Source organism: Phocoena sinus, chromosome 9 (genome assembly GCF_008692025.1).
Source record: "Phocoena sinus isolate mPhoSin1 chromosome 9, mPhoSin1.pri, whole genome shotgun sequence".
NCBI lineage: Eukaryota > Metazoa > Chordata > Mammalia > Artiodactyla > Phocoenidae > Phocoena > Phocoena sinus.
Genome location: NC_045771.1, coordinates 46,750,183 through 46,773,897, shown reverse-complemented (window position 1 = coordinate 46,773,897; position 23,715 = coordinate 46,750,183). Strand labels below are relative to the sequence as shown.

General features: G+C 44.3%; 1 protein-coding gene and 1 pseudogene across 2 annotated transcripts in view; one reads left to right on the top strand and one right to left on the bottom strand.

The window, feature by feature from the left end:
* Nucleotides 1–1,293: 1,293 nt before the first annotated feature.
* Nucleotides 1,294–1,625, bottom strand: LOC116759705 (annotated as a pseudogene).
* A 13,951-nt stretch (nt 1,626–15,576) lies between these two features.
* The window catches only part of MTURN (maturin, neural progenitor differentiation regulator homolog), a 29,429-nt gene continuing 21,290 nt past the window's right edge, over nt 15,577–23,715 (top strand). The window contains exon 1 of one of the 2 annotated variants that reach the window (XR_004351448.1): nt 15,577–16,084. Coding sequence is in view for 1 of the 2 variants with exons in the window: in XM_032643273.1 (XP_032499164.1) it covers nt 15,923–16,084 (162 nt within the window). In the remaining variant the exon portion in view is untranslated. The remainder of the gene's footprint in view (nt 16,085–23,715) is intronic. The other variant, XM_032643273.1, reaches the window with a different exon arrangement.

Genomic DNA, 23,715 nt, shown 5'->3' with positions numbered 1-23,715 from the left:
TTAATGAAACACATTTATAGACATTTAAGTCTGGAATCATCTAATCCAACCCATTCATTCTATACCACAAAATACTGGTGTCTGAGGAAGTGAACTTGCCTGCCCAAGGTCACACAGTTAGGAGGTGGCAGAGCAGAAGTAAAACCAAGGTATTTTGAATACCAATCTAGTGTTCTTTCTGCTAAACAAGGCTGCCTTTTCTTTTTTTTTTAATAACTTTTTTGTTTTATTCTGCCTTTCACATATGACAGTCCCAAACCCAACCCTTGGTTTTTCTTTTCTGACTTTCTTATTCTTTCAGCATCTGTGTCAACACACTTTCTCCCAATAGCATATGCAATTTGATCTTCATCTTGTGGGTACACATAGGCCCTCAAAGATCCTGGCTCTCCAGCATAGGAACCTCAGTCCTTCCTTTCAACTGCACCCACGTCTGTCTGTTCTGGAGCTCTGCATTGGTCCCATCACCCCTGAGGTGTCCTGAGGCCAGGAATGCCAAACATGTTATGTGCCAACTCTAAATAAATCCAGGGAGCTGCTTGGAGCCCAGGGTGGAGGGTAGGAAGGCAGATTGGGTCTGGGTTCCATTACAAAGAATTCTGTGCTCAACTGGCAATGTCTGCCATGGCAACACCCACTAGACGTGTCTGGAATGGGGACATTGGGGAAAGAGGCTACACACTGGCCACAGCTTCAGAAAGGGACAAGATGTACGTTCCATCCTTGCCTTAGGTGGTTGTTCTGTTTCCCAGGCCACATCGTCTCAGTGGCCAGGTGGCTGAGGAGACAGTCTGAAGGCCACGAAGCTACAAGTGGTTTCCCTGGACCCTGGACGGGAGAGCATGAGCCCCAAGCTAGAGGGAGCTTGGAAAGGCAGCCCCTGCAGGGCCCTACAGCGGTCTACGTGCTGCAGGCCATGCTGGCATTAGCTCCTTGTCTCTGGAGTTGGTTTCATCTAGGCAAAGCCAGCTGGCTGGCTGTCAAAGAGTCAGATGCAACTCAGGGGTAAAAACACTTTTCCACAGCACTTACACAGAAATAACCTTAATCTCTGGGTAAACTTTCCAAGCTAAAAAGCTTTCTCTTCTACATCCTACCGAGAAATCAAAATAGAGTAAAAGGACAGTCTTACTTTAATCAAGTTCCAGAATGAGGACATAACAGTTTTGAAAAGCACTGTCTCAAGCAGAAGACGTAAGGATGTGTGTAAGAGAATATTTCTAGAAAATGCCAAAGGCACCAAACATAATCCCAACTTTGCCTCGATCCTACTCCGTACCCCGGATGGGGAGGCTACTTTGTTCAGCTAACTTTAGGAATGTCATAGTGCTCCGTGAGTGTGTCCAGGTGTCTGTTGAAGTCTTCTACTGTCTGCTTGTGGGTTTTGGATGCTTTCTTCAGGATCCTTTCCATTTGCCATTTCTCCCGCTTCTCAGAGGCCACCTGGGCCAGTGTCCGCTTGTCCAGGCTGCGCCACTTCTCCTCCTCGTTCTTTTTGCTTGTTCCCATCGCTTACAGGAGTTTCGCCTTGTCCTTGTTTTTTTCTTCTTCCGCTTAGTCACTGTGAGCTCTGCCACGCCTTTCAGCTTCAGGGGCTCCTTTTGGATCTGCTCGTAGGCCTCCATGGCGCCCTGCTGAAGTTTCAAGACTGCCTTTTCATGAAAACAGTGAGCATCGTGCTTGGGGCAGAGAACACCTGCTCCCTATTCTAAATGATCACAGGGGTGGGCAGGTGGTCCAGGCTGAGCATTTGGAGTATCCCAGACCTCTGGAGTCAGCTATTGGCCCAGGGATGGGCTTCTGCTCCAAGTAGAGCTACTTAAGGACCTTTTAGGGAGAATAATCAGACACTATAAAAGAGATGATCTGAATCTCCATTTTCTGAGCTGTTAGACACTAAAGATCATGTGGGCTTAGTGCTACTAGGGACTTTCTTTTCATCATGAGAAGGCAGACGGCTCTGAAGAACAAGGCCAGCTCAGAGGAAAACAGAACCAAGAGATGAAAAGAGACAGATGCCCAGTGACTTTATTTGAGCAGCTAGAGTCAACCATGCCAAAGTTATTCCACTCCTAAACTTCTCAGTTACCGGACCCCGTGTATTTCCTTTTTCTTAAGCTGGTTTGGCTTTCTGGTATATACAGCCAGGTAAGTTAGAATGCCAAAATGTTGACTAGTAACCACTATTTAATTTTATATACTTTGCTTCTTATTTTCATATGCTACAGAGAGGATACATCTTTGGGTCATTATAAATGGAAGTTAATTATTGTGGTTTAAAGTTTAATTAATATGAGTTATTGGGACTTCCCTGGCAGTCCAGTGGTTAAGACTCCATGCTCCCAATACAGGGTGCACGTGTTTGATCCCTGGTCAGGGAACTAGATCACCGAATGTCGTACAACACACACACAAAAAAAGAGTTATTGAGGCTACGCTAGGAATAATAGCGACAAAGAAATACAACTGTATGTGCTTTTTAAAAACTGAGGTATAGTTGATTTACAGTATTACATGTTTCAGGTGTACAACATAGTGATTCACAATTTTTAAAGTTTATACTCCATTTAGAGTTATTATAAAATATTGGCTATATTCCCTGTGCTGTACAATACATACTTATAGCTTATTTATTTTATACATGGTAATTTGTACCTCTTAGTCCCCTTCCTCTATCTTGCTCCTCCTCCCTTTCCTTTCCCCACTGATGATAACCACTAGTTTGTTCTCTTATCTGTGAGTCTGTTTCTTTTGTGTTATGTTCACTAGCTTGTTTTGTTTTTTAGCATCCACATATAAGAAATATCATACAGTATTTGTCTTTCTCAGTCTGACTTATTTCACTAAGCATAATACCCTCTAGGCCCATCCATATTGCTGCAAATGACAAAATTTCATTCTTTTTTATGGCTGAGTAGTATTCCACTATATATATATATATATATATATATATATATATATATATATATATATATACACCACATCATCTTTATCCATTCATCTGTTGATGGACACTTAGGTTGCTTCCATACCTTGGCAATTGTAAATAGTGCTGCTGTGAACATTGGGGTGCATGTATCTTTTCAAATTAGTGTTTTTGTTTTCTTCAGATATATACCCAGGAGTGTAATTGCTGGGTCATATGGTAGTTCTATTTTAAATTTTTTGAGGAACCTCCATAATGTCTTCCATGGTGACTGCACCAATTTACATTCCCACCAACAGTGTTCTCGGGTTCCCTTTTCTCCACATCCTCACCAACATTATTTGTAGACTTTTTGATGGTAGCCATTCTGACAGATGTGAGGTAATGTCTCATTGTGGTTTCGATTTGCATTTCTCTGATGATATATGATATTGAGCAGTTTTTCATGTGCCTGTTGGCCATCTGTATGTCTTCGTTGCAAAAACATCTATTCAGGTCTTCTGCCCATTTTTATTTTTTTTTAAATTAATTATTTATTTATTTGGCTGCACTGGGTCTTAGTTGTGGCGTGTGGGATCTTTAGTTGTGGCGTGTGGGATCTTTAGTTGCGGCATGCACGTGGGATCTACTTCCCTTACCAAGAATTGAACCCGGGCACCCTGCATTGGGAGCATGGAGTCTTACTGCTGGATCACCAGGGAAGTCCCCTTCTGCCCATTTTTAAGTCAGGTGGTTTGTTTTTTTGATGTTGAGTTGTATGAGCTATTTATACATTTTTGGATATTAACCCCATATCAGTCATATCATTTGCAAATTCTTTCTCCTATTCAGTAGGTTGTCTTTTCATTTGTCGATGGATTCCTTTGCTGTGCAAAAGGTTTTAAGTTTAATTAGTTCCCATTTTTAAATTTTTGCTTCTGTTTCCTTTGCCTTAGGTGACAAATTGAAAAAACATTGCTATGATTTCTGTCAAAGAGTGTTATGCCTATGTTTCCTTCTAGGAGTTTTATGGTTTCTGGTCTCACATTTAGGTCTTTAATCCATTTTTAGTTTATTTTTCTATATGTTGTTAGAAAATATTCTAATTTCATTCTTTTATGTGTAGCTGTCCAGTTTTCCCAGCATCACTTATTGAAGAGACTGTCTTTTCTCCATTGTATGTTCTTGCCTCCTTTGTCATAGATTAATTGACCATAAGTGTGTGGGTTAAACACAGTATCTTTCCATCTGTTTGTGTCATTTTCAATTTCTTTCATTAGTGTCTTATACTTTTCCTAGTACAGATCTTTTACCTCCTTAGGCAGGTTTATTCTTAGGTATTTTATTCTTTTTGATGCAATTGTAAATGAGGTTGTTTCCTTAATTTCTCTTTCTGATAGTTCATTGTTAGTATATAGAAATGCAACAGATTTCTCTATATTAATTTTGTATCCTGCAACTCTACTGAATTCATTGATGAGCTCTGGTAGTTTTTTTTGGTGGCATCTTTAGGATTTTCTATGTATAGTATCACGTCATCTTCAAACAGTGACAATTTTATTTCTTCCTTTCCAGTTTGGATTCCTTTTATTTCTTTCTTGTCTGATTGCTGTGGCTAGGACTTCCAAGAAGACTATGTTGAATAAAAATGGCAGGAGGGGGTATCCTTGTCTTGTTCCTGATCTCAGAAGAAATGCTTTCAGCTTTTCACCACTGAGTATGATGTTAGCTCTGGGCTTGTCATACGTGGCCTTTACTGTGTTGAGAGGCAGGTTCCCTCTATGCCCACTTTCTAGAGAGCTTTTATCATAAATAGATGTACAACTGTAGATGTGCTTTTGTTTTCCAAGGAAAAGGAATAAATTTATCCTAAGGCAGTACTTCTTGGACTTTTTTTGTTTGTTAGTTTCTGGGCCCCTTTGTACACTCATGATTTATTGAGGGCCCCAGTGACTTTTGTTTATGTGGGTTATAACTTATCGACATTTACTGTATTAAAGGTGGCAACTGAGAACTTTTAAAAATACATATTGATTCATTTGCCAACAGCAATGATTAATGCGCTGCATGTTAACATAGATAACATCTTAGTGTTATAATAAAATTAGTTTTGACCTTGCAGCCCCCCTAAGATCTGTTCTAAAGTAAAATGTCAGTCTGTTTCAGAATAGGAAAACGGATAATGAAAGACAGAACTTGGAAATTACATTTTATTTGCCTTAGTTTCTAATACTCAAGTCTGAAAAGTAGCTCTGTAATGTGTTAAAATCTTAGCAAAGTTTGCCCAATTTTGGTAGGCTTGTTGCCTTGATTTACTGAGTAATGCCTCAGCCTACAATGTAAAGGTTATCATTACCTGCTGTGTAACCAAAGATTCTGGGTTTTACCAGAATAATTTCCTGTGCTTTATGTTGACTTCACTATATTCTTGATTATTTAAGGAAGAAAAAGAACCAAGGTTCTTCACTTGTGAAAGAACACAGATTTTTTAAAATCCTGCTACCATCTATGTTTATTTTTAAATGCTTTATTGTGACTCTAATTAAATAGGTAATCAATTATTGTTTCTAAGTCATCCATGATCCCATCTTAATTAAGTATCCAAATATCTTCTGATAAGTTTTTTATTTTCATTTCCCCAAAATTTAGATCTTAAATTTAGAAAAAGTAAAATAAAATCAGGATTCGGGGTGGGGGCACTCTTTAATTGTAATTTAAATTTTTAAAAAAATCTTTTTATTGTGGTAAAATATATATAATATAAAACTTACCATTTTAGCCATTTTAAAGTGTACAGAAAATCAAGATGTCTTTTACATCTAAAACAATCTTGAGGTTCCCTAGAGGCTCCCTGGAAGTCACAAAGCCTTGTTCTTTCACCTTGTAGAAAGAGAGGCGCTAGATTTGTTTAATGCATTACTATTGTAGGACTTGCATGAGTAGAGCTGTCAGATCAGAAGAGGAGCTCAGCTTTCCCTAGGTTAAACTTGTACAGATAAACTATTGTTAATATAAATATTTCAGAAATGGTACGCTTTCCAGGAAATCCCTGGAGATTCGTCAATGCCCTGTCTGTCCGTGTTCTGTTGTTTTTGTTTGTTTGTTTGTTTTGCGGTACGCGGGCCTCTCACTGCTGTGGCCTCTCCCGCCGCGGAGCACAGGCTCCAGACGCGCAGGCTCAGCGGCCACGGCTCACGGGCCCAGCCGCTCCGCGGCATGTGGGATCTTCCTGGACCGGAGCACGAACCCGTGTCCCCTGCATCGGCAGGCGGACTCTCAACCACTACGCCACCAGGGAAGCCCCCGTGTTCTGTTTTTATCCTCAAGGAAAATACTGATCAAAACTCTTATGAAATAGGTGTGTCGTGTTTTCCTGTATTTATCAGAGTCCTGGCAATACTTTGCCTGATGACGTTCGACAACAGTATAGTTAAACAACAGTGTAGTCTCAATCATAATTTCAGTAATTAACCTGTTACCTTGGCCTGGCCATAGTCTTATTTCTTTAATTTGAACCTGGTGTCTACTGGTTGTCAAAATGGGAATGCACATCAAACTTACCTGTGGAGTTTTATAAAAAATACAGAGGTCTGGGCCCTACTCCTGAATCTCTTTACTTGCTATTCTTGGTATGTTCTTGGTATATTACGTTTTATGATCATTATGTTATATCTCAAGATTTTTCCTCCATAAAATTACGTTTCTCCATTTTAATGAATCAGATATCTTTGAATGTAAGCTCAATCATTATCCTTAAGGACAGACTTTTTTTTGCCAGGGGCGTGACGTTATTATCTTTCTTTGGCATGCTATAGAAACAACCAAATTTCCTTGTGGGTTGCATTATTATTAGGCACCCCTCATCAGACCTTTCACATTTGAAGGTTACTAGTTATAAATTAAACATAGCCATTTTAAGTCTCTGCCATCTACAAGTAGTTTTTATTTTACTCTGATGCTGGCCTGAAGGCTTTGCTGTAAGCTACAGCCCAATTTTTAAAAAATAATTACTTTATTTATTTTTGGCTGCATTGGGTCTTCATTGCTGCACACGGGCTTTCTCTAGTTGCGGCGAGCGGGGGCCACTCCTCGCTGCGATGCGCAGGCCTCTCATTGCGGTGGCTTCTCTTGTTGCAGAGCACGGGCTCTAGGCGTGCGGGATTCAGCAGTTGCGGTACATGGGCTTAGTTGCTCCACAGCATGTGGGATCTTCCCACACCCGGGCTCAAACCCGTGTCTCCTGCATCAGCAGGTGGATTCTTAACCACTGTACCACCAGGGAAGTCCTGCTACAGGCCAATTTTGTCTTCAACCAAGAAGGATGGTCTCAGAGTCTTTTCTCAGTATAGAAAAGGACTGTACCAGGTACTTCAGGCTATCAGTGCTTTAAAACTTAGCCTCTAGTGTACATGCTTCTGAGCTGGCATCTCTTAGATAACTTTCATACCATACCAGTGGACCAAATCAAGATCTCCAGGACTGTTTTTAGTCAAGAGGACTACTAACCCAAGGCTCAGAGAATAAGAATTAATTACATAAGACTGAGTGAACTGATGAGGAAAATTTCACTGTGGTTATTTTTTTGGAATGTTGATTTTATTTCAGTGTTCTATATTCTGGTTGTATAAATAAACCCTTTTCTTTCTTCTTAAGCTATTTGTAACCTATAAAATTTAGTAGGTTCTGCTTTTGTAAACTGAAATGGAACATTTAAAAATTATATTTGATCACCACTGATCTCACAGAATTCAGAAACTCTTACTGATTCTCCATGCTTTTCATGGCAATATAATTATTTGCAAAGGTTCAGAAAGAATCTCTTCTCCTTACCAGGATACAATTGAATGAATTGACTGCACAACCAGGGCCTCTCCTGGAGTGCCATATTTGAGAATGATGCTTATTTCATCAGATATGACCAACCACTTTTAGGGAGCTAAGGTTGACTTGGCTTATGGAGCTGACGCTTACAAAGCCCTCCTAGGAAAACTGGCTGGTGTCTGGCTTATAGGATCCCAGCCTCACAGGGGGTGAGGAAGGTTACTTCCTGGCAGACCAGGAACCTTAAGAAATTTGGAAGATTTTAAGAGGAAAGAAATTCACCCAAATTTATAGATACTGCAGGCATAATTTGATGGCAGGAATTTCCTAGCCATAGGAGAGCAAATCTTTTAAGAGATCATTCTGGGATTCCTTATGAAAACTTCAAGACAAAAATTAACTTTGTAGCTGGTCAAATTACTCTGTGGACCTGGATATTGCCAGTCAAACTTAAGAATAATCTTTCTTTGAGAGCTTCCCTGGTGGCACAGTGGTTAAGAACCTGCCTGCCAATGCAGGGGACACGGGTTCGAGCCCTGGTCCAGGAAGATCCCCCATGCTGCGGAGCAACTAAAACTGTGCGTCACAACTACTGAGCCGGCACTGTAGAGCCCATGAGCCACAACTGCTGAGACCCGCGCGCCTAGAGCCCGTGCTCCACAACAGGAGAAGCCACCGCAATGAGAGACCCGCGCACCGCAACAAGGATCCCCGCTCGCCGCAACTAGAGAAAGCCCGCGCACAGCAACAAAGACCCAATGCGACCAAAAATAAATAATAAATAATTTTTTGTAAAAAAGGAAAAAAGAGTAATCTTTCTTTGAGATTGTTATGGTCATAGAAGGAGAGGGGACACTAGGGAACGTTGTGAAAGACTAACATAGAGCAAAAGGTTCCCTGGTGTCTTCAATGGAAAATTAAGCATTGTTTGAGAGCACATCCCGCTGAGCTTTCAGGTTCTGTAGTTTGTGCCTTTCCTTGTCTCTGAGCTGTCTTATAGAAAACTGATAGCAATGCAAATAGTTTTTCTCCGTCGATATAAAAATTGTGTTCAGTGAAATGTAATTGATTATCACCCTGTAGATATTAACCAATTTTGCATCTATTTGTGTATTCATTCCTGATTCAACTATAAAAGTGTAATACTTTGAATTCTCTTTTATAGCATCTTACTAGTTCCCTCACTAATTAAAGAGTTAAATAAAATCTTTGATGTTTTCTTCTCTATTTATATAAGCATCATGATATTATCTTTTAAAAACATCATCCTTTAACAGGAATTTGCCTGATACATATTTTCCCAGTCCTTTGCTTTCACACTTCCTCTGTTATAACTTAAGTGTGTCTCTTATAAACAGCATATGGATGACTTTTGTTTGATTTATCCTGTCTGACAATCTATCTTCTCATCTGTGGGTTAAGTCCATTCACATTGACTATGAGTACACTTAAACACTGGAATTACTTACTCCACCTTATTTTGTGTCTATCACTACCTGTTGGATCGATGGACTTTCTTTGGTCCCCATTTTCCTTTCTATTTGTTTGGAAGTTTCTCATTCTTTCTCTAATATTTAGTGGTTACTCTTATGGCAGAACCTGCTCGATGTCTCTGCGATAGCGATTCTCCCTTTTTTCCTTAGCAACGAAACTGGGAAATAAACCTTGCTGAGAAACTACATTTCTGAGTATTCCTCAAAGATAGAAGGGAAACAGTGTGTGAGAAGTTAGTTGGAACTTCTGGGAAGGCTCATTAAAAGAATAATGACAGTTGGCCTGTGTTCCTTTGTCCTTCCCTCCTTTGTCCTGCTCGGAATGTGGGTGTGATAGTTGGAACTCCAAAAGCCATGATACACCCTGAGGCAACTTTGAAGATGGAAGCCACACCCTAAGGATAGTAGGACAGAAAGAGCCCGACCCCTGATGACCAAGGAGTGGCCAAATCTGCCCTGAACTGCCCACCTCCACATTTCATTCATGTGAAACAAAAACCAACTCTGATTTTGTTCAAGTCACTTTAGTTAAGATTTTTATTATTAGCTGAAGGCAATTTCTAACTGTTACATCTTAAACTTTTTAACAGGCATACTTAATTTAACAAAACCTAAATTTAATATCTCTACACACATTATAGACCAAGGACCACTACTGTCAGGACTTTAGATATATTGTCAAATTTCTCACTTTCTAAAAAACTGCATGCTGATCTTTGCACTGTCTTCCCCTATTAAACACACACTCACATACTTATTTTCTCAAATTCTTACAAGTTCACAAGGAATATACCTTTATTGTGTTTTCACAGATGAGGAAATGGGGGTTCACAGGAGTTAGGTAACCTATGCAAGGTCACAATTAATTAATTAATTGAAGTCTTTCTAACACCCCAACTTCCATTTGTGTCACAAATCTTGGCTGCACTCGTTCTATCAACTACTTTGCTGGCGTTGTAGCTGAGGACAAGCACGCTCTCTGTCTGGGGCAAGGCTGGAGTAAAGCAAGCTCTGCTGTCATCCAGATCATTGTATCTTACTAAGTGGCCGTATCATAAAAGATCAGTCTGCTAATTTAAGGACAGCAGGTCCTGGTTTAGCAAATTTCCTGGATACATGCCTTTTCCCAGAGGGAAATCTACATCCTTGTAGGAGTTCTGGAGTAATGCTCTTGGGACACCTCGCTAGAGAATGAGCTAATATAACTAGGTGCTAATAAGCCTAGCAGACAAATAAAATAAAGGCAGAACTATAATCATGATCAGAAAGGGAAAAGAAAAATATTAAAACAACCATTTTGCCACCATAAAGTCTGTGTTTCTCTTTCAGCACCACCAAAGAGATATCGCTGAAAAGGGAGTTTTGTGTGTTATGTGGAAAGAAGGCAATGAAGATGTTTAGAAACAGGGAACATGAGAAACTATTTTAGTTGAGAGTAAGGGCAAGGAGGGGAATGACTGAACAAAATAGAATGCCAAGGTGTTTAAATGTATTTTAAAAAATAAAATAAAAATAATTTCTGTTTCTTTGTCATATATAAAAGGAAAATGTTTATCAGGGAATTTGATCAGGTAGACATGCTTTGAAGGCAAATGTAGCCAAATTATGTAACCCGAAGCTTCCTCAGATTCTAGATGCAAAGCCTTTAGAGGGATAATAAAAAAGAAATGATTTTGTAGAAGTTAAGATCGACAGATTCAGAAACAAAATTCAGAATGAATTTTTCTGGCCAGAGGGCAAGAATGCTGAAGAAAATTCTTCTCCTGAGGTTTGAGGGGTATTTGGGTCACAGTGACCCATTTATGTAGATTCTTTCATTTTTGCTGATCTTCCAAGTTAATTTTCTTTTTCAAACTCCAGTTACAATGAAACATAAACTTTGGCATAGGCTGAACTCACCCGACTACCTTCTATTTATCCACCCCACCCCACTGCCCAGGTGTCACCTCTCCTGAGTGTATTGGGAAGACGTGGGGATGGCTCTCATCCCTCTTATGTTGACTTCTTGGGGGTTTTGTCTCCAGATCCTGGAGTCCTTTCACCTCTCCCGTCACTGCTGTAACAAATCACACACCACTGTACTGATGGTCACCTCCTGGAGCTTGGCGTCTACAGTCCCTCTTGATACAATACAACTACCTTGGGTTCAAAGGGTGAATGTGGAACCAGCCACACTTCCCTTTCTGCCTCGTTCCTTGTGCCACATGACCACGAGGCTATGTGGATGAAGCAGATTCACCAGATGGTAGGGCTAATTAAATGTGCTTACAATGTGGGAGTAAATAAAAGGTAAAATTATATATCCAAGTCAGCCTTACTCACACTAGAATAAAAGGCACAGAGGACTTGGGAACAGGGGTGGGTGGAAGAGTCAGCTTGAGTAGGAGAATCTTGGGTGGGCTTTGCAATTCCGATTCGGGCTTCTGAGACCTCCCAGCCAGGTTTGAAGATGCCTCCTCTCCTTAACAACACACATCTCCCAAAGACAGTGTTCAGAAAGAGCAAAGTCTAGATTACTGTAAAAGAAGAGAAACATTTCTCTAAATGCAATGAAGCCTGAACAACTCTGTGCACGCCAATGGGGCTATGGTTTAATTTTCCTTCTCCTTCTGATCAATGGCCAAAGGCAAAAAAAAAAAAAGAAAGGGGATTCAGGGGTCCCTGATGTTCCTTCAGCCTTGGGCTACACAAAAGACCTGGCTGAAGTTCCGGAATGACCACTGCCCTGTACCTGGAGCCTGTATACATCTCTACACAGGACACCTCACAGGACTCTGTCCGAGCAGAAGGGAAGCAGAGTGACTTATTGGCTTCCTGTCTAAGCAACTGACTTTTCCAGTTGCGTTAAGGAAACCAAGGTTCAAGCAGCCTCTGTAGATGCACTTTCCAGAACTAATTTCCACTGCTTTTATATGAGCACCTTTTCCATGAAAAGTACAAGACTTTTCTCTCTAAATCTGTAGTTCTCAAGTGGGGGTGATTTTGGCCTCCAGGGAACATTTAACAATGTCTGGAGACATTTTTGGTTGTCACAGTGGCAGGGGGAGTGGGGGGGTGGGAGGCTACTGGCATCTAGCAGGTAGATGCCTGGGATGCTGCTAAACATCCAACAATGCAAAAGATAACTGCCCACAAGAAAGAAAGAGCCAGTTCCAAATATCAATAGTGCTGCTATTGAGAAACCCTGCTCCAAATGCTTGGAAAAAATATTTTACATCATCTGTGATCAGTACTCACCCTGCTATATCACCCTCATGTCACTCCTGAATTTTACTTTTAAAATTCATCAGCTGATCTTCCTACAAATCATTCCCAAGAAGCAGATTAAGAGTAATCATGGCATTTACTGAGCTCTTGCTGTGTGCCAGGTTCTGGAGAAAGGAATTTACATACTTTATCTCACTTATTGTCACCATTTTCAGAAGAGAAAACTGAGGCTCAGGGCAATTAAGTAAATTGCAGATTATCGATACATGAAACTTAAAGTCACTGAGGTGGGAATCAACCCAGAACTCAAGTCTCTGCTCTTTAAACTCAATGCCTTTCTAAGGAAACCAACGATGTCTATTCAATTTATTGAACAATTGCTTTATATTCAGAATTCTCTTTTTATTTTATTTTATTTTATTTATTTATTTTTGGCTGTGATGGGTCTTCGCTGCTGCACACGGGCTTTCTCTAGTTGTGGCGAGCGGGGGCTACTCTTCCTTGCGGTGCTCGAGCTTCTCACTGTGGTGGCCTCTCTTATTGCAGAGCACAGGGTCTAGGCGGGCAGGCTTCAGTAGTTGTGGCTTACGGGCTCAGCAGTTGTGGCTCACGGGCTCTAGAGCGCAGGCTCAGTAGCTGTGGCGCACGGGCTTAGCTGCTCCGCGGCATGTGGGATCTTCCCAGACCAGGGATCGAACCCGTGTCCCCTGCATTGGCAGGCAGATTCTTAACCACTGTGCCACCAGGGAAGCCTCAGAGTTCTCTTTTCCATCCTGAGAATTTTCCATCTTCTGACAAAAAGTATTTGTTAAATAAAATAAAACTTTGTAATTATGGTCATCCATCACTTGGAGCAAACTTGATAGATGGATTTAAAAACACATGTATTTGTAAAACTCCCTCCTTTCCAAAAAGAAGAAAAGCTGTGTCTTTTATATATTTTAGTTCCAAATTTAAAGAATCTCTTCATTTATGAAACTTCCAGACTAATGCATATAATGCTTTAAGTGGCAGAACCAGGTAAGACTACAAGGACAATTGCTCTATCTTGAGGTGTCCCTATTTAGAAGAAAGAAAAAAGCAGCATTTTGTAACACAACAGCGTATTGAATTTTTTTATTCTTGTGTCTGTCTCCTTCATTGTCCTGTGTATTAGTTTTCTACTGCTGTATAACAAATTAAAACAAATTTAGCAACTTAAGACAACACCCATTAATTAGCTCACAGTTCTGTAAGTCAGAATTTCTAGCACAGCCACGGCATAACTGAGTTCTCTGCTCAGGGTTCCCAAGGCTGAAATTATGCTATCAGTCAGGCTGAGCTCTTCTCTGGAGGCTCTGCAGAAAATTCACCTTCAAGCTCACTGAGGTCGTTGCAGTTGTAAGACTCAAGTCTCATTTCCTTGCTGGCTGGTGGTCAGGGGTTGCTCTGAGCTCCTAGAATCCTCTCCAGGAGAGCAGCCCCCTCCATCGTCAAAGCCATTAGTGGAGAATCTCACTGACGATGAATCTACTTCATGCTTTGAATCTCCAAGAAAAGCCCAGTCCCTTGTAAGGGCTCACGTGATGACATCAGGCCCACCAAGGACCATCTCCCTCTCTGGAAGTCAACTGATTTGAGACCTTAGTTACATCAGCAAAATCCCTCACAGCAGTGCCTAGATTAGTGGTTGTTTGAATAATTGGGAGAACATCTGTGTATACCAGGAATCTTGGTGTACACAGGGATCTTGAAGGTCATCTTAGAATCCTCCCTAGTTCAGTCTGTAAATTCCTCGATGGCAAAAACTGGGCCTTGTGCATCTTTGTCTGGTACTCAATAGATACTCCAGGGATGTTCACTGAACTGAACGGTTTTAAAGGGATTCGGAAATTACGAAGTCATGAAATTGTTACACATGAGCATTAACTTCCAGGTAAGGACAACTCCCATCAGGAAAAAGATCAGATAGGATGCAATGCCCAGGATGCCTTTCGGCTGATCACTATCGTGACCTCTTCCTCTACCAAAAGATTAACTGGATTTTCTACTTTCACTATGGGAATACAGCTTTGATTTTATTAAGGGAAGTCAAGGGAAAAAGAATTCCTATCCCAGAGATGTGCAAGAAAAACAATTTTCCAGAATCGCATCTATTCTATTGAGGAAGTGGTGTGGTCAATGGGTTTGTGGTGTCATGAGCTTCCCTTCCCTAGTCTGCCAGCTCTTTGAGGGTGGAACTACATATTATTCATATTTACATCCCTAAGGAAAGCACAGTGCCTGGTTCAGAAGACAGACTTTAAAGATAAAAGCTGATTAAATGTTTGTAGAATGAATGCTATTTAGCCTGTCTCTGCTACTAGTCATTCACTTCCTGCCGGCCAGGGCTCTGTCCAACGCATTTTCTGCAAGCCAGCAATGCCTGTCTGGTCCCCGGCAGCCAGTGAGGATTCAACAGGTGCACTCTTTGGGCCTTGTACTCCTGTTCTAAAATGTATTTTCTTCTCTCCCAAATTAGCAGTTGATCATTTTAGGTTATACAATATGAATTGAAGGTGACTACTATTCAAGCTAGTCTTATAAGGCTTACTTCTAAGAAATATTCAGCTTTATGTTAATACACACACAAACCCCCCAAATCCCAAAACTTTCATCTTCCTTTCCAAATGGACATTCATTTCAGTGTCTAGTAAATGTATTTATGGGAAACATTTCTTTACGTTGATCAGAGAACAGAGCTGTGATTTCTGAAAAAGAAAAGCTCTGTTTCCCTTAGGTTTTGTCAGCTCCTCCATTGCTAGCCTCAGACAAGGTACACGTTATCTGCAATTCTGTGAGCTTTCCTGCATTTCAGTCGCATTGGGGAAAACGCTTTCCCGGCCTTCCAACAGCAGAAAAACGCGATCCACATAACTCCACTTCACTGCAACCTGGGAGCCGCGGATTTCGGGCCCGCGCTGTGACGTCACCGGGCTCGCAGGCCGCGGCGCTGGCCTCAGGCTCGGCTGATTGGCTGGGGCCCATGACGTCACGGTCCGGGGCGGCCCTGGGTTTGGGAGGGCCCAGCTATGATCCGGGTTAGTTTTTAAAAAGGGCGGGGGGGGGGGGGGTGAAACAGGGGAGCTCGCGGAGCGCCCGGTCTCTCCCGCCGCGCCGGGTCCCGCCCGGTCGCGCCCACAGCCGACCTCGCCCGGCCACCGCGCCAGCCTCGGTGGCTGCCCGAAAGGGGGCGGGCGGAGAGGCGGAGCGGGGAGGAGCCGGGCGCGGCGCCGCGCTGTCCCTGGTCGCCGCCCACCCCGTTACACACAGCATGTAAACAGTCCCCGCCGGGAGGAGCCCCGGGACTGGAGGGAACCCGCGTCGCCCGGCCCCGCCGCCTGCCCGAGAGCCCACAGAGCCGCGCGCTGCCCGCCCGGGAGGAGGGCGCCCGAGGAGAGGAGGGCGGGCGGCGAAGGGAGCGGGAGGCGGGCGGCGCGTGAGGAGGCTGAGGGAGCAGCGGGCGCGGCGGGCCAGGATGGATTTCCAGCAGCTGGCTGACGTTGCGGAGAAATGGTGTTCCAACACGCCCTTCGAGCTCATCGCCACCGAGGAGACCGAGCGCAGGATGGATTTCTACGCCGACCCCGGCGTCTCCTTCTACGTGCTGTGTCCGGACAACGGCTGCGGGGACAATTTTGTGAGTGCCTGGGGGAGGGACCGCCGCAGCGCGCGGGAGTGTGGACTCGCAGCCGCTTCCCTGCGCCCGAGCTCCCTTGCCGCGAGGCGGTGGGGCGGGAGGTGGGGGGGCGTAACCGGCTGACCGCGGCGCACCCAGCTGCTCCGCGCTCCGCCGGGGGAGCCCTCGGGCCCGGCCCGTTGGGGTCAGCGCTCCGGGTGCGTCCGGTAGGCGGCAGGCAGGGGCGTCCTTAGGATCCGGGGAGCCGGGCTAGAGAGGGCTGGTTCCGGGACGCGACCCCACGGCTCGAGCGCTGTGCTCGGCTTGGAGCATCTCCGGGGGTGTCTCAGCCTCGCACCAGTGCGGGCCAGGGCGCGCGGACCGGGGCGCACGGACCCTCCCCTCCCACAGGATCCTGAGTCGGGAGCTTCCTACACCCAGGCGTCCCGCCCAGGCGAGGAACCCCGTTACCCTCTAAATACGCAGACACAACTCCTCGAGTTGCCCCCGCCGGGGAGAACCCGCTCCCGTCCCCCTCCCCCATGTTATTCTCGTTGGTGTTTGGACACAAAGCCTCCGTCCACACTAGCGATGCCCCATCTCCTGCATCTTCTTTGCGGAATTACACCTCGGATCTTAAAAACGCACTCGCGCGTGCGCATACACACACAAACACACAGGCACGCCTATCCCCCTTTCCTCTCGTGCTTCCATTGCTTCTCTGTGAGCTTCCAACGAGGTGTTTGGAGCCCGAGAGGTTCTGTCCAGCTGAGGCGGCGGTCTCGGCCCTGCCAAAGCCCTTCGGTTTTTCCAGAAGAGGGGGAATTCCCCCTCCCCACCCCACTCCTCGCCCTGCCCCAGGCTTGGAGGTACCGGGACCTGGAACTGCGGTGTCCAAAACCTCGACTTTGCATCCTGCGCCCACCTGGGATCTTGGCGCTGGTAGTTTAGGAAGGGGATGTAGAGGGCCGGGGAGTTGGGCTGGGAGGTGCAGAGACTGGGCGACGATGGCGCTTCATGAAGTGTTTGTAAGGACGAGGAAAAAATAATGGTCCCCAAATGTAAGATGGAGGCGGCTATGGGCTCAGGTTACCGGCCTGAGTCGCCGGCCTGAGCCTGGAGCTGGCGCTGCTGCCGCCCCTGCGGACGGAGGTGGGGCAGCGCCTCAGCGAGGCCTGGCGCTGGCTCCTCAGGTGGGGTGAGACAAAGCTGGGCTGAGGTCCAAGCTGTCGCGCGCCCCTACCACCCACGGGAAGTTCGAGAAGGAGTTACAGAGACAGCAAGATTGTCTCTCTTGGCCCCAGAGAGATGAAGGCTTCTGTATGACTTGTCGATAAAGCATGCCCCTCCCACCACCTCCACCCCACCCCGCAAAGGTGAACAACCGACCTGGCCCCAGCCCTGCCACACTCTAGAAAAGGGATGGCATTGGGGGACAGCCAGATTTGAGTTCTGGCTGTGTGACTCCGGTCAAATGCATTTTAATGTTTTCAGATGCTCAGTGTACACATCCAAAAAATGGGTGTAATACCAAACCCCCAGGTGATCAAATAGATAAAGCACCTAATAGTCTCCACTGCACAGCAAGGACCCCACAAATTTGGGTCAGAGATCTGGGGTTCCAGAGTTTAGAACTTGTCTCTTTTTTAAGAGCCTCAATTTCTCACCTGTAAAATGAGGTTAATCAGAATGCCTCCATCATAGGTACTTGTGAAGAGCAAGTAAACTATAAATGTATGTAAGAACACTATTAACTAGTTAAAATAAGTAAATTAGTATTGTCAGTGGGAGGTTATTAAAAAGGGATTTACTCCATTGTAAAAGTAAGCTCCAGGGATATAGTGGAAAGGGCATCAGGGTCCAAGTAACTGCAGTGTTAGGGTTTGATTAGGAGTCCCTTCTAGCCCTGGACTTCCTTGGACTGCCAGTGACCTTTCCCCCTCTTTATTGCTCGAGGTGGGACAAGAATCACTCATGGTTCCGGATTTTATGGGGGAGAGTTCCACACAACCTTCCTGCTGGCACTGCAGGAGACATATCCAAAGAGAATAAGTGGGTAGAGAAAAGCAAGGCTATTTCTTGCCTTGAATATGTTTATCAAACCATCATTCAGAAACATTAAGTATATCAGGCCTTTTTCAAGGCCACCCATATTATATTTTAAATGTTTTCCCACCTGTATGAGTAAAGTGCTTGAAAGTATTTCTTTTGAAAGCATTCATTCACTGACAATTCAATGAAATAGATAGGGAAGAAAGATAATGGTGGGCGTTGGGGCGGGGGAGTAATTCATTGGGTAGACTGGAACTTTTTCAGTTTCTAGAGGCCATAATGGACAAGATGCCAACCACTGGAGTTTTCTTCACCCAAAACATCTCCTCTAATCTGTCCCAGGCCAGACTTGTCAAGTGCTGTTTGCCTCTAGCTAAGGGAACTCAGACATGAAGTAAATGTCCTACCTCTGTTCTTTTCCTTTTCCGAGGAAAATCTGCTAAACATTAGAAGAAATTTGAGATGAAGGGAATGTAATCTGAAGGATTTGTTAACCATAAGAATATTTACATAGCAATTCTCAATTTACAGGGTGTCTTTATATCATTCATTCATTCATTCAACAGACATTTGTTGAGGGCTCACTCTGCACTTGGCCAGGGCTACCTAGAATGGGGCCATTCTATTCATCTAAGAGGCAGTGTTGTATAATGGTTAGGGGCACAGGCTCTGGGGTCAGGCTACTTGAGTTTGCACCCCAGCTCCCCACATCTAACTTTGAGCCTTGGGGGAAGTTATTTAACCCCTCTCTGACATGATTTCCACATCTGTAAAATAGGGATGATATTAATACCTCCCTAGCAGACTTGTTTGGGAAAAGTGCCTAAAGTGGGGCTGATGATATTAGTGGCTCTGGCAGGGTCTCTGCACAGCAGTCCCTCTGGATCTATTTAAAATATAATCCAAGTCATGTTCTCACCACTCCCTACCTCTCCTAAACTGACTTCCCATTATTCAATAAAACCTAAGCTTTCTTGGCTTCAAGTCCCCACATGATTTGTCTCCTGCCACCTCTATGACCTCATCCTGGACCGTGCTTCCCCCTTGCTTACTGTGTTCCTGCCACACTGGCCTTTCTGGTCTTCAGACAAGCCAAGCTCATTCCTGCCTCAGGGCCTTTACGTTTGCTGTTCCCTCTGCCTGAAATACTCTTCCCCCACATCTTTCCATGGCCAGCTCCTTTTTGCCATTGTGGCCTGGGAGAAACCTTCCTGACCACATACTCCCTCCCTCACCCTTTTATTCTTATCATAGCGCTCATCAGCACTTGATAGTCCACTGTTTATTTTCTGCCTGCCCCACTAGTCTGTAAGCTTCATGAGAGCTTGTCTTATCACTGTATTGCAGCGCTTGGAACAGTGTCAGTGTCAAACATGTGATAGGCGTTCAATCCATGTTTGTAAGAATGAATGACTAACAGTCTAGTGTAGAAGATAGATGTTAAATTTCAAGAGTGACAGCTTCAAAGACAACTACCACTTAAGTGCAGTTTACTGTGTGTCAGACTTTGCATATATGAACTCATTTGATCTTAGTAATCTCACAAACTACTCTGTAATCACCTCCACTTTACAGATGAGAAAAGTGAAGCCCAGCAAGGTTTACTAACTTTCCCACAGCTGATAGATGGTAGAGCAACTTGAACTATATAGCTATATAGTGATTATATAGCACCACAGGAGTGACAACAGGGGACCCAATTCAGACTGTGGGTTCCAGGGCTACTTCTTACTGAGCCTCACAAATATTCTCTAAGGTGGGTATTATTATATCCCCATTTTATAGGTGAGGAAACCGAGGCTAATGAGTTTAAGGGACTCATCCAGGACTATGCCACTAAGAAGGAAGAGAGCCAGGACTTGAGCCAAAGCCCAGAGGGCTGTGCCTTCTGCCATGCAGACTGTACCCCAGGCAGCATCAGGCTGGGGGCTCCAGAGGCCTAGGAACAAGGACTTCTTTTTGTCTGCCCTCTCTTTGGCAGCTCCTGGGTCCCTTGTGCACTCCTTCCCCTTCTTGCTTCACAGGCCATCCTGTCCTTGCAGTCCGTTTCCAAACTGCTGTCCTGATTCAGGTCTTTCTCCATGGACGGCCAGGGAGTTCAGGTCCCGGGATGAAACGTTGCCAGTGCCTTGTGTGTGCTGGGAGTTGAGGGACGCAGCTACTGTGCCTGGCTCTTCAGGTGTCGTGGGGAAGTGGCCGACAGCTCACATAGGCAGTGTGCTCCCCTCTTCTGCCAGCTCAGAAGGTCCTGAGAGCTCGGTCAGGCTTGAGGAATGGAGTGTTGGCAGCCACTAACATGCCAGCCAGACAGAGGGGCACGTGCTCCTGGGCATGGCAGCACCAGCTGTTTCCCTTTTCGCCCAGGCCAGGAGAAAGGAGCTCTCAAAGTGCACTGCCCGGCCCCTCCCTGGTGCCTGGGCACTGCCGACAAGGAGGGGGGTGCTCCCTTACTGTCCACGACATGTTTGGGTCCACAGTTTTGTAGAGTTTCATCCCTCCTCAATGCAAAAACAAAGGTAGCAGTTGTCATAGTATTGAAGAAAAATGTTTTATTTATAGAGGGACTGTGTGATTTAATTTTATATGTGTGCCTATGCCTATGTCTTTCTCTCTCCGTTTTCGTCCTAGGCATGTCTCTATTCTTAACTATGTGACTAAATAACAACCTTTTCATTTTGGAGAAAGAAAATACAACTTGTTTGAATGAGATCGCATCATGTTTACATGGTGGTATAGTGGAAAGAAGGCACTTTCTTGTTAAATTTAAACTCTATTCTCAGTTTCCTCTTCTGTCAAATGGGGATAATCATACCTATATCACATTATTATTTGCAGATTAAACGAGCAATAGTGGTAGGCTGTAATGCCTTCCACAGTGGCCATGCATTATTCATACAGAGAGATTATTTCAGGGAAACAGATATGCCCTTCATCATTCATGGGTGGGGATCCTGAGAGTAAAATTCTGCTAATATAAGTTCAAACAGGAGGGAATAAGCACTCATTGGGCCCCTGCCCAATGAGAGGCAGGGTTATCTACAGATTATCTCATGGAATGTTTATATCCACCCCGTGGGTATTATTATTTTCTGCGACCTACAAAGGAAGGAGCTGAGGCTCAGGCTGAAGGCATGACACCTCTCTTGACATCCTGGCTTTGCCTGTTGCTTCCTGTGTGACTACAGACAAGTTGCTTAACCTTTCTGAGCCTCAGTTTCCTCCTTGGTAAAACAGAGCAGTGTTTGACACCAAGAGCAGGTGGTAGGTGTGGCCAGCCATGCTCTTCTCTGGGCAGAAATACGTTGGCTGGCATGAGATGGCTTGTAGCTCTTACCCTCTTATACCATCTCTTCTGTGGAGAGCAGTCAGTTTTGTGTTAAGCTGCACCAACTTGAAATGCACTCCCCAGTACTGCTGACAGCAGAAAACCCATGCAGTGAGAGTGAGGCCCTTGGCAATGGCCCTTTGACACAGATAACTGAGTCCTGGGAGGACAACGGGCGTGTTCTTAGCTCCCCTGCCACCCCCAGCTCTGCCTAAGCACCAGGAAGTCAAGCGCCATCCCCACAAGTGGTAGAACAGTAGGAGCACACAGATTATCAATAAGATGTTTGTGGGATTGAATTACCTCGATGATCTAATTCCATTTTGGGGTAAGCTGGATGTTCTCATCTATACTACAGAAAACAGAAAGGCGCTCATTTTCCTGTTTGCAGATGACATTGTTATAATGTCTTAAGCTGGGTGAGCTTTGATAATAAACTCTGACCCAACTTAGTAACAGAAAGAACGGCCGCAGATGGTGTGTGCTGAAACCAGAGTTCTCACTGGGGATTTTCAACTCTAAATGAGCAGGAATCTATAGGCTGCTCAAGGTAGGTACGAGGTGGGCCACTTCACTGCAACCCATGCCATCCTGAAAATTCGAGGTGGTTTTAGTCAGTAATGACATTTAGATTTTTTTTGATGTAACGCCCACCCTCAAATATGTAGTTAGTCAAAGTTCCATTCTGGTTCTCGTTCTCAGATTGCGGTCCCAGAACCAGCAGCAGAAGCATTACCTGGGAACTTGTTGGAAATGCAAATTCTCAGCCCCATCCCCCATCAGAAACTCTGGGGTGAGACCCAACAATTGTGTTTTAATAAGCCTCCAGGTGATTGTGATGCAAGCTAAAGCTTAAGAACCACCGCTTTCCCCTCCTCTGCGAAGCCTTTTCTTGGCATTTCCCCTATTATAATAGTCCAGGTCTGCGATCTGCCTCGGCTCTAACTACCCTATTGGAAATTCAGTACATTCTGTCCTCAGATTTATATTTGCCAGGGAATGACATTGTTCAAAGCCATAGGTTCTCTGACTCCCTGCTATAGTTTTTTCGTGGCCAAAGTGGGTGTTTGGTTACATATGCTTGATATTTTCCAAGTCCAAGGCCTTGTAGCCACGCCCTGTGGTGCAGGACTGTGGGTCTTCAAGTGCCCATTTGTCTTTGTACAAGACTAGACCCCAGATCCTGCTCTCAGTAGCTTCAGCCCAGCCACCGCATTGCTCTCTCTGCCTTCCCTTGGTTTTGGAATGGGCCTCTCTATTTTCCTAAGAGGTAACCCTCCTGTCCCTAGTCCCTTTCCTGTTAGTTCTGAAGAGCTGGTCTGTTTTAAATGTGGGCACTGCCTCGGGGCACTGATGGCATGTCTTTCTTTGCACAGCATAGGCCTCTGGAAAGCAGTGGAGGCAAATCTGTGCCCCATCCGTGGCAAGTGCCAGGCTTGTCTACCGGCACTGTTGGTCCTAATCTCACTTGGTTTTACATTCTTCTTCTTCTGTTGTTTCCCCTTTGTCTTTATGTTCTCAACTGCAGACTTAATTTTCAGTTCATCTTATCTTGTATGCCGACTGTCTTGATTAATTTTAGAAGGGGACAGTTTCAATGAATAAAACTGAATACCTTTTATTATGAGATACAGTGGACGTGAAACAATTAACGTTTAGCAAGTGATGTCTTTTAAGCGGCCGTGGACACCTGGGCCTGTCTTATTCCAAATCCCCTGCTCCCTCACGTTATCATTTGGGCAGGGCTTCAGTTAAAACTCTTTTTTAAGCCGCAAAACCAACACTACTGGGAATTCAGGATGAGTTAGAGAGCCACGGGAAGGAGATTTAGGCACACTGGACATAAGGCCCTTTGGCAGGTGTTAAGTCTTTCTTCTCCAATATGTTCGTAAATCAACAACTCCAAAAGTGGAGTAATGAAAATTGTGGCATGAATAATCTCCTCATGAGGCTATAGATGCCCTAGAAACACTCAAACTGAATAAACTGATTACCAAGCAGTGGTGGATACTCTGTGATTCTGTTATTGTTTGAGTGATATACTTTCCTTAGTTTACTTCGTAATTTGAAGTACTTTTTTTAAAACATGTAGTTAAAAAATAGCCATGCAAGGTTTTCATAGATACACATGCTTCTGAATGAACTATATCCCAAGTTGCCTTGGATAGCGTTCTTAGTGAAGTCACATAGGGTGTCTGATTTAGCCTTGTGGCAGATGGAAACCCCTCCCCCCAATCCTCCTGCAGATGCAAAAGGGGACATAGGCGACTTACAT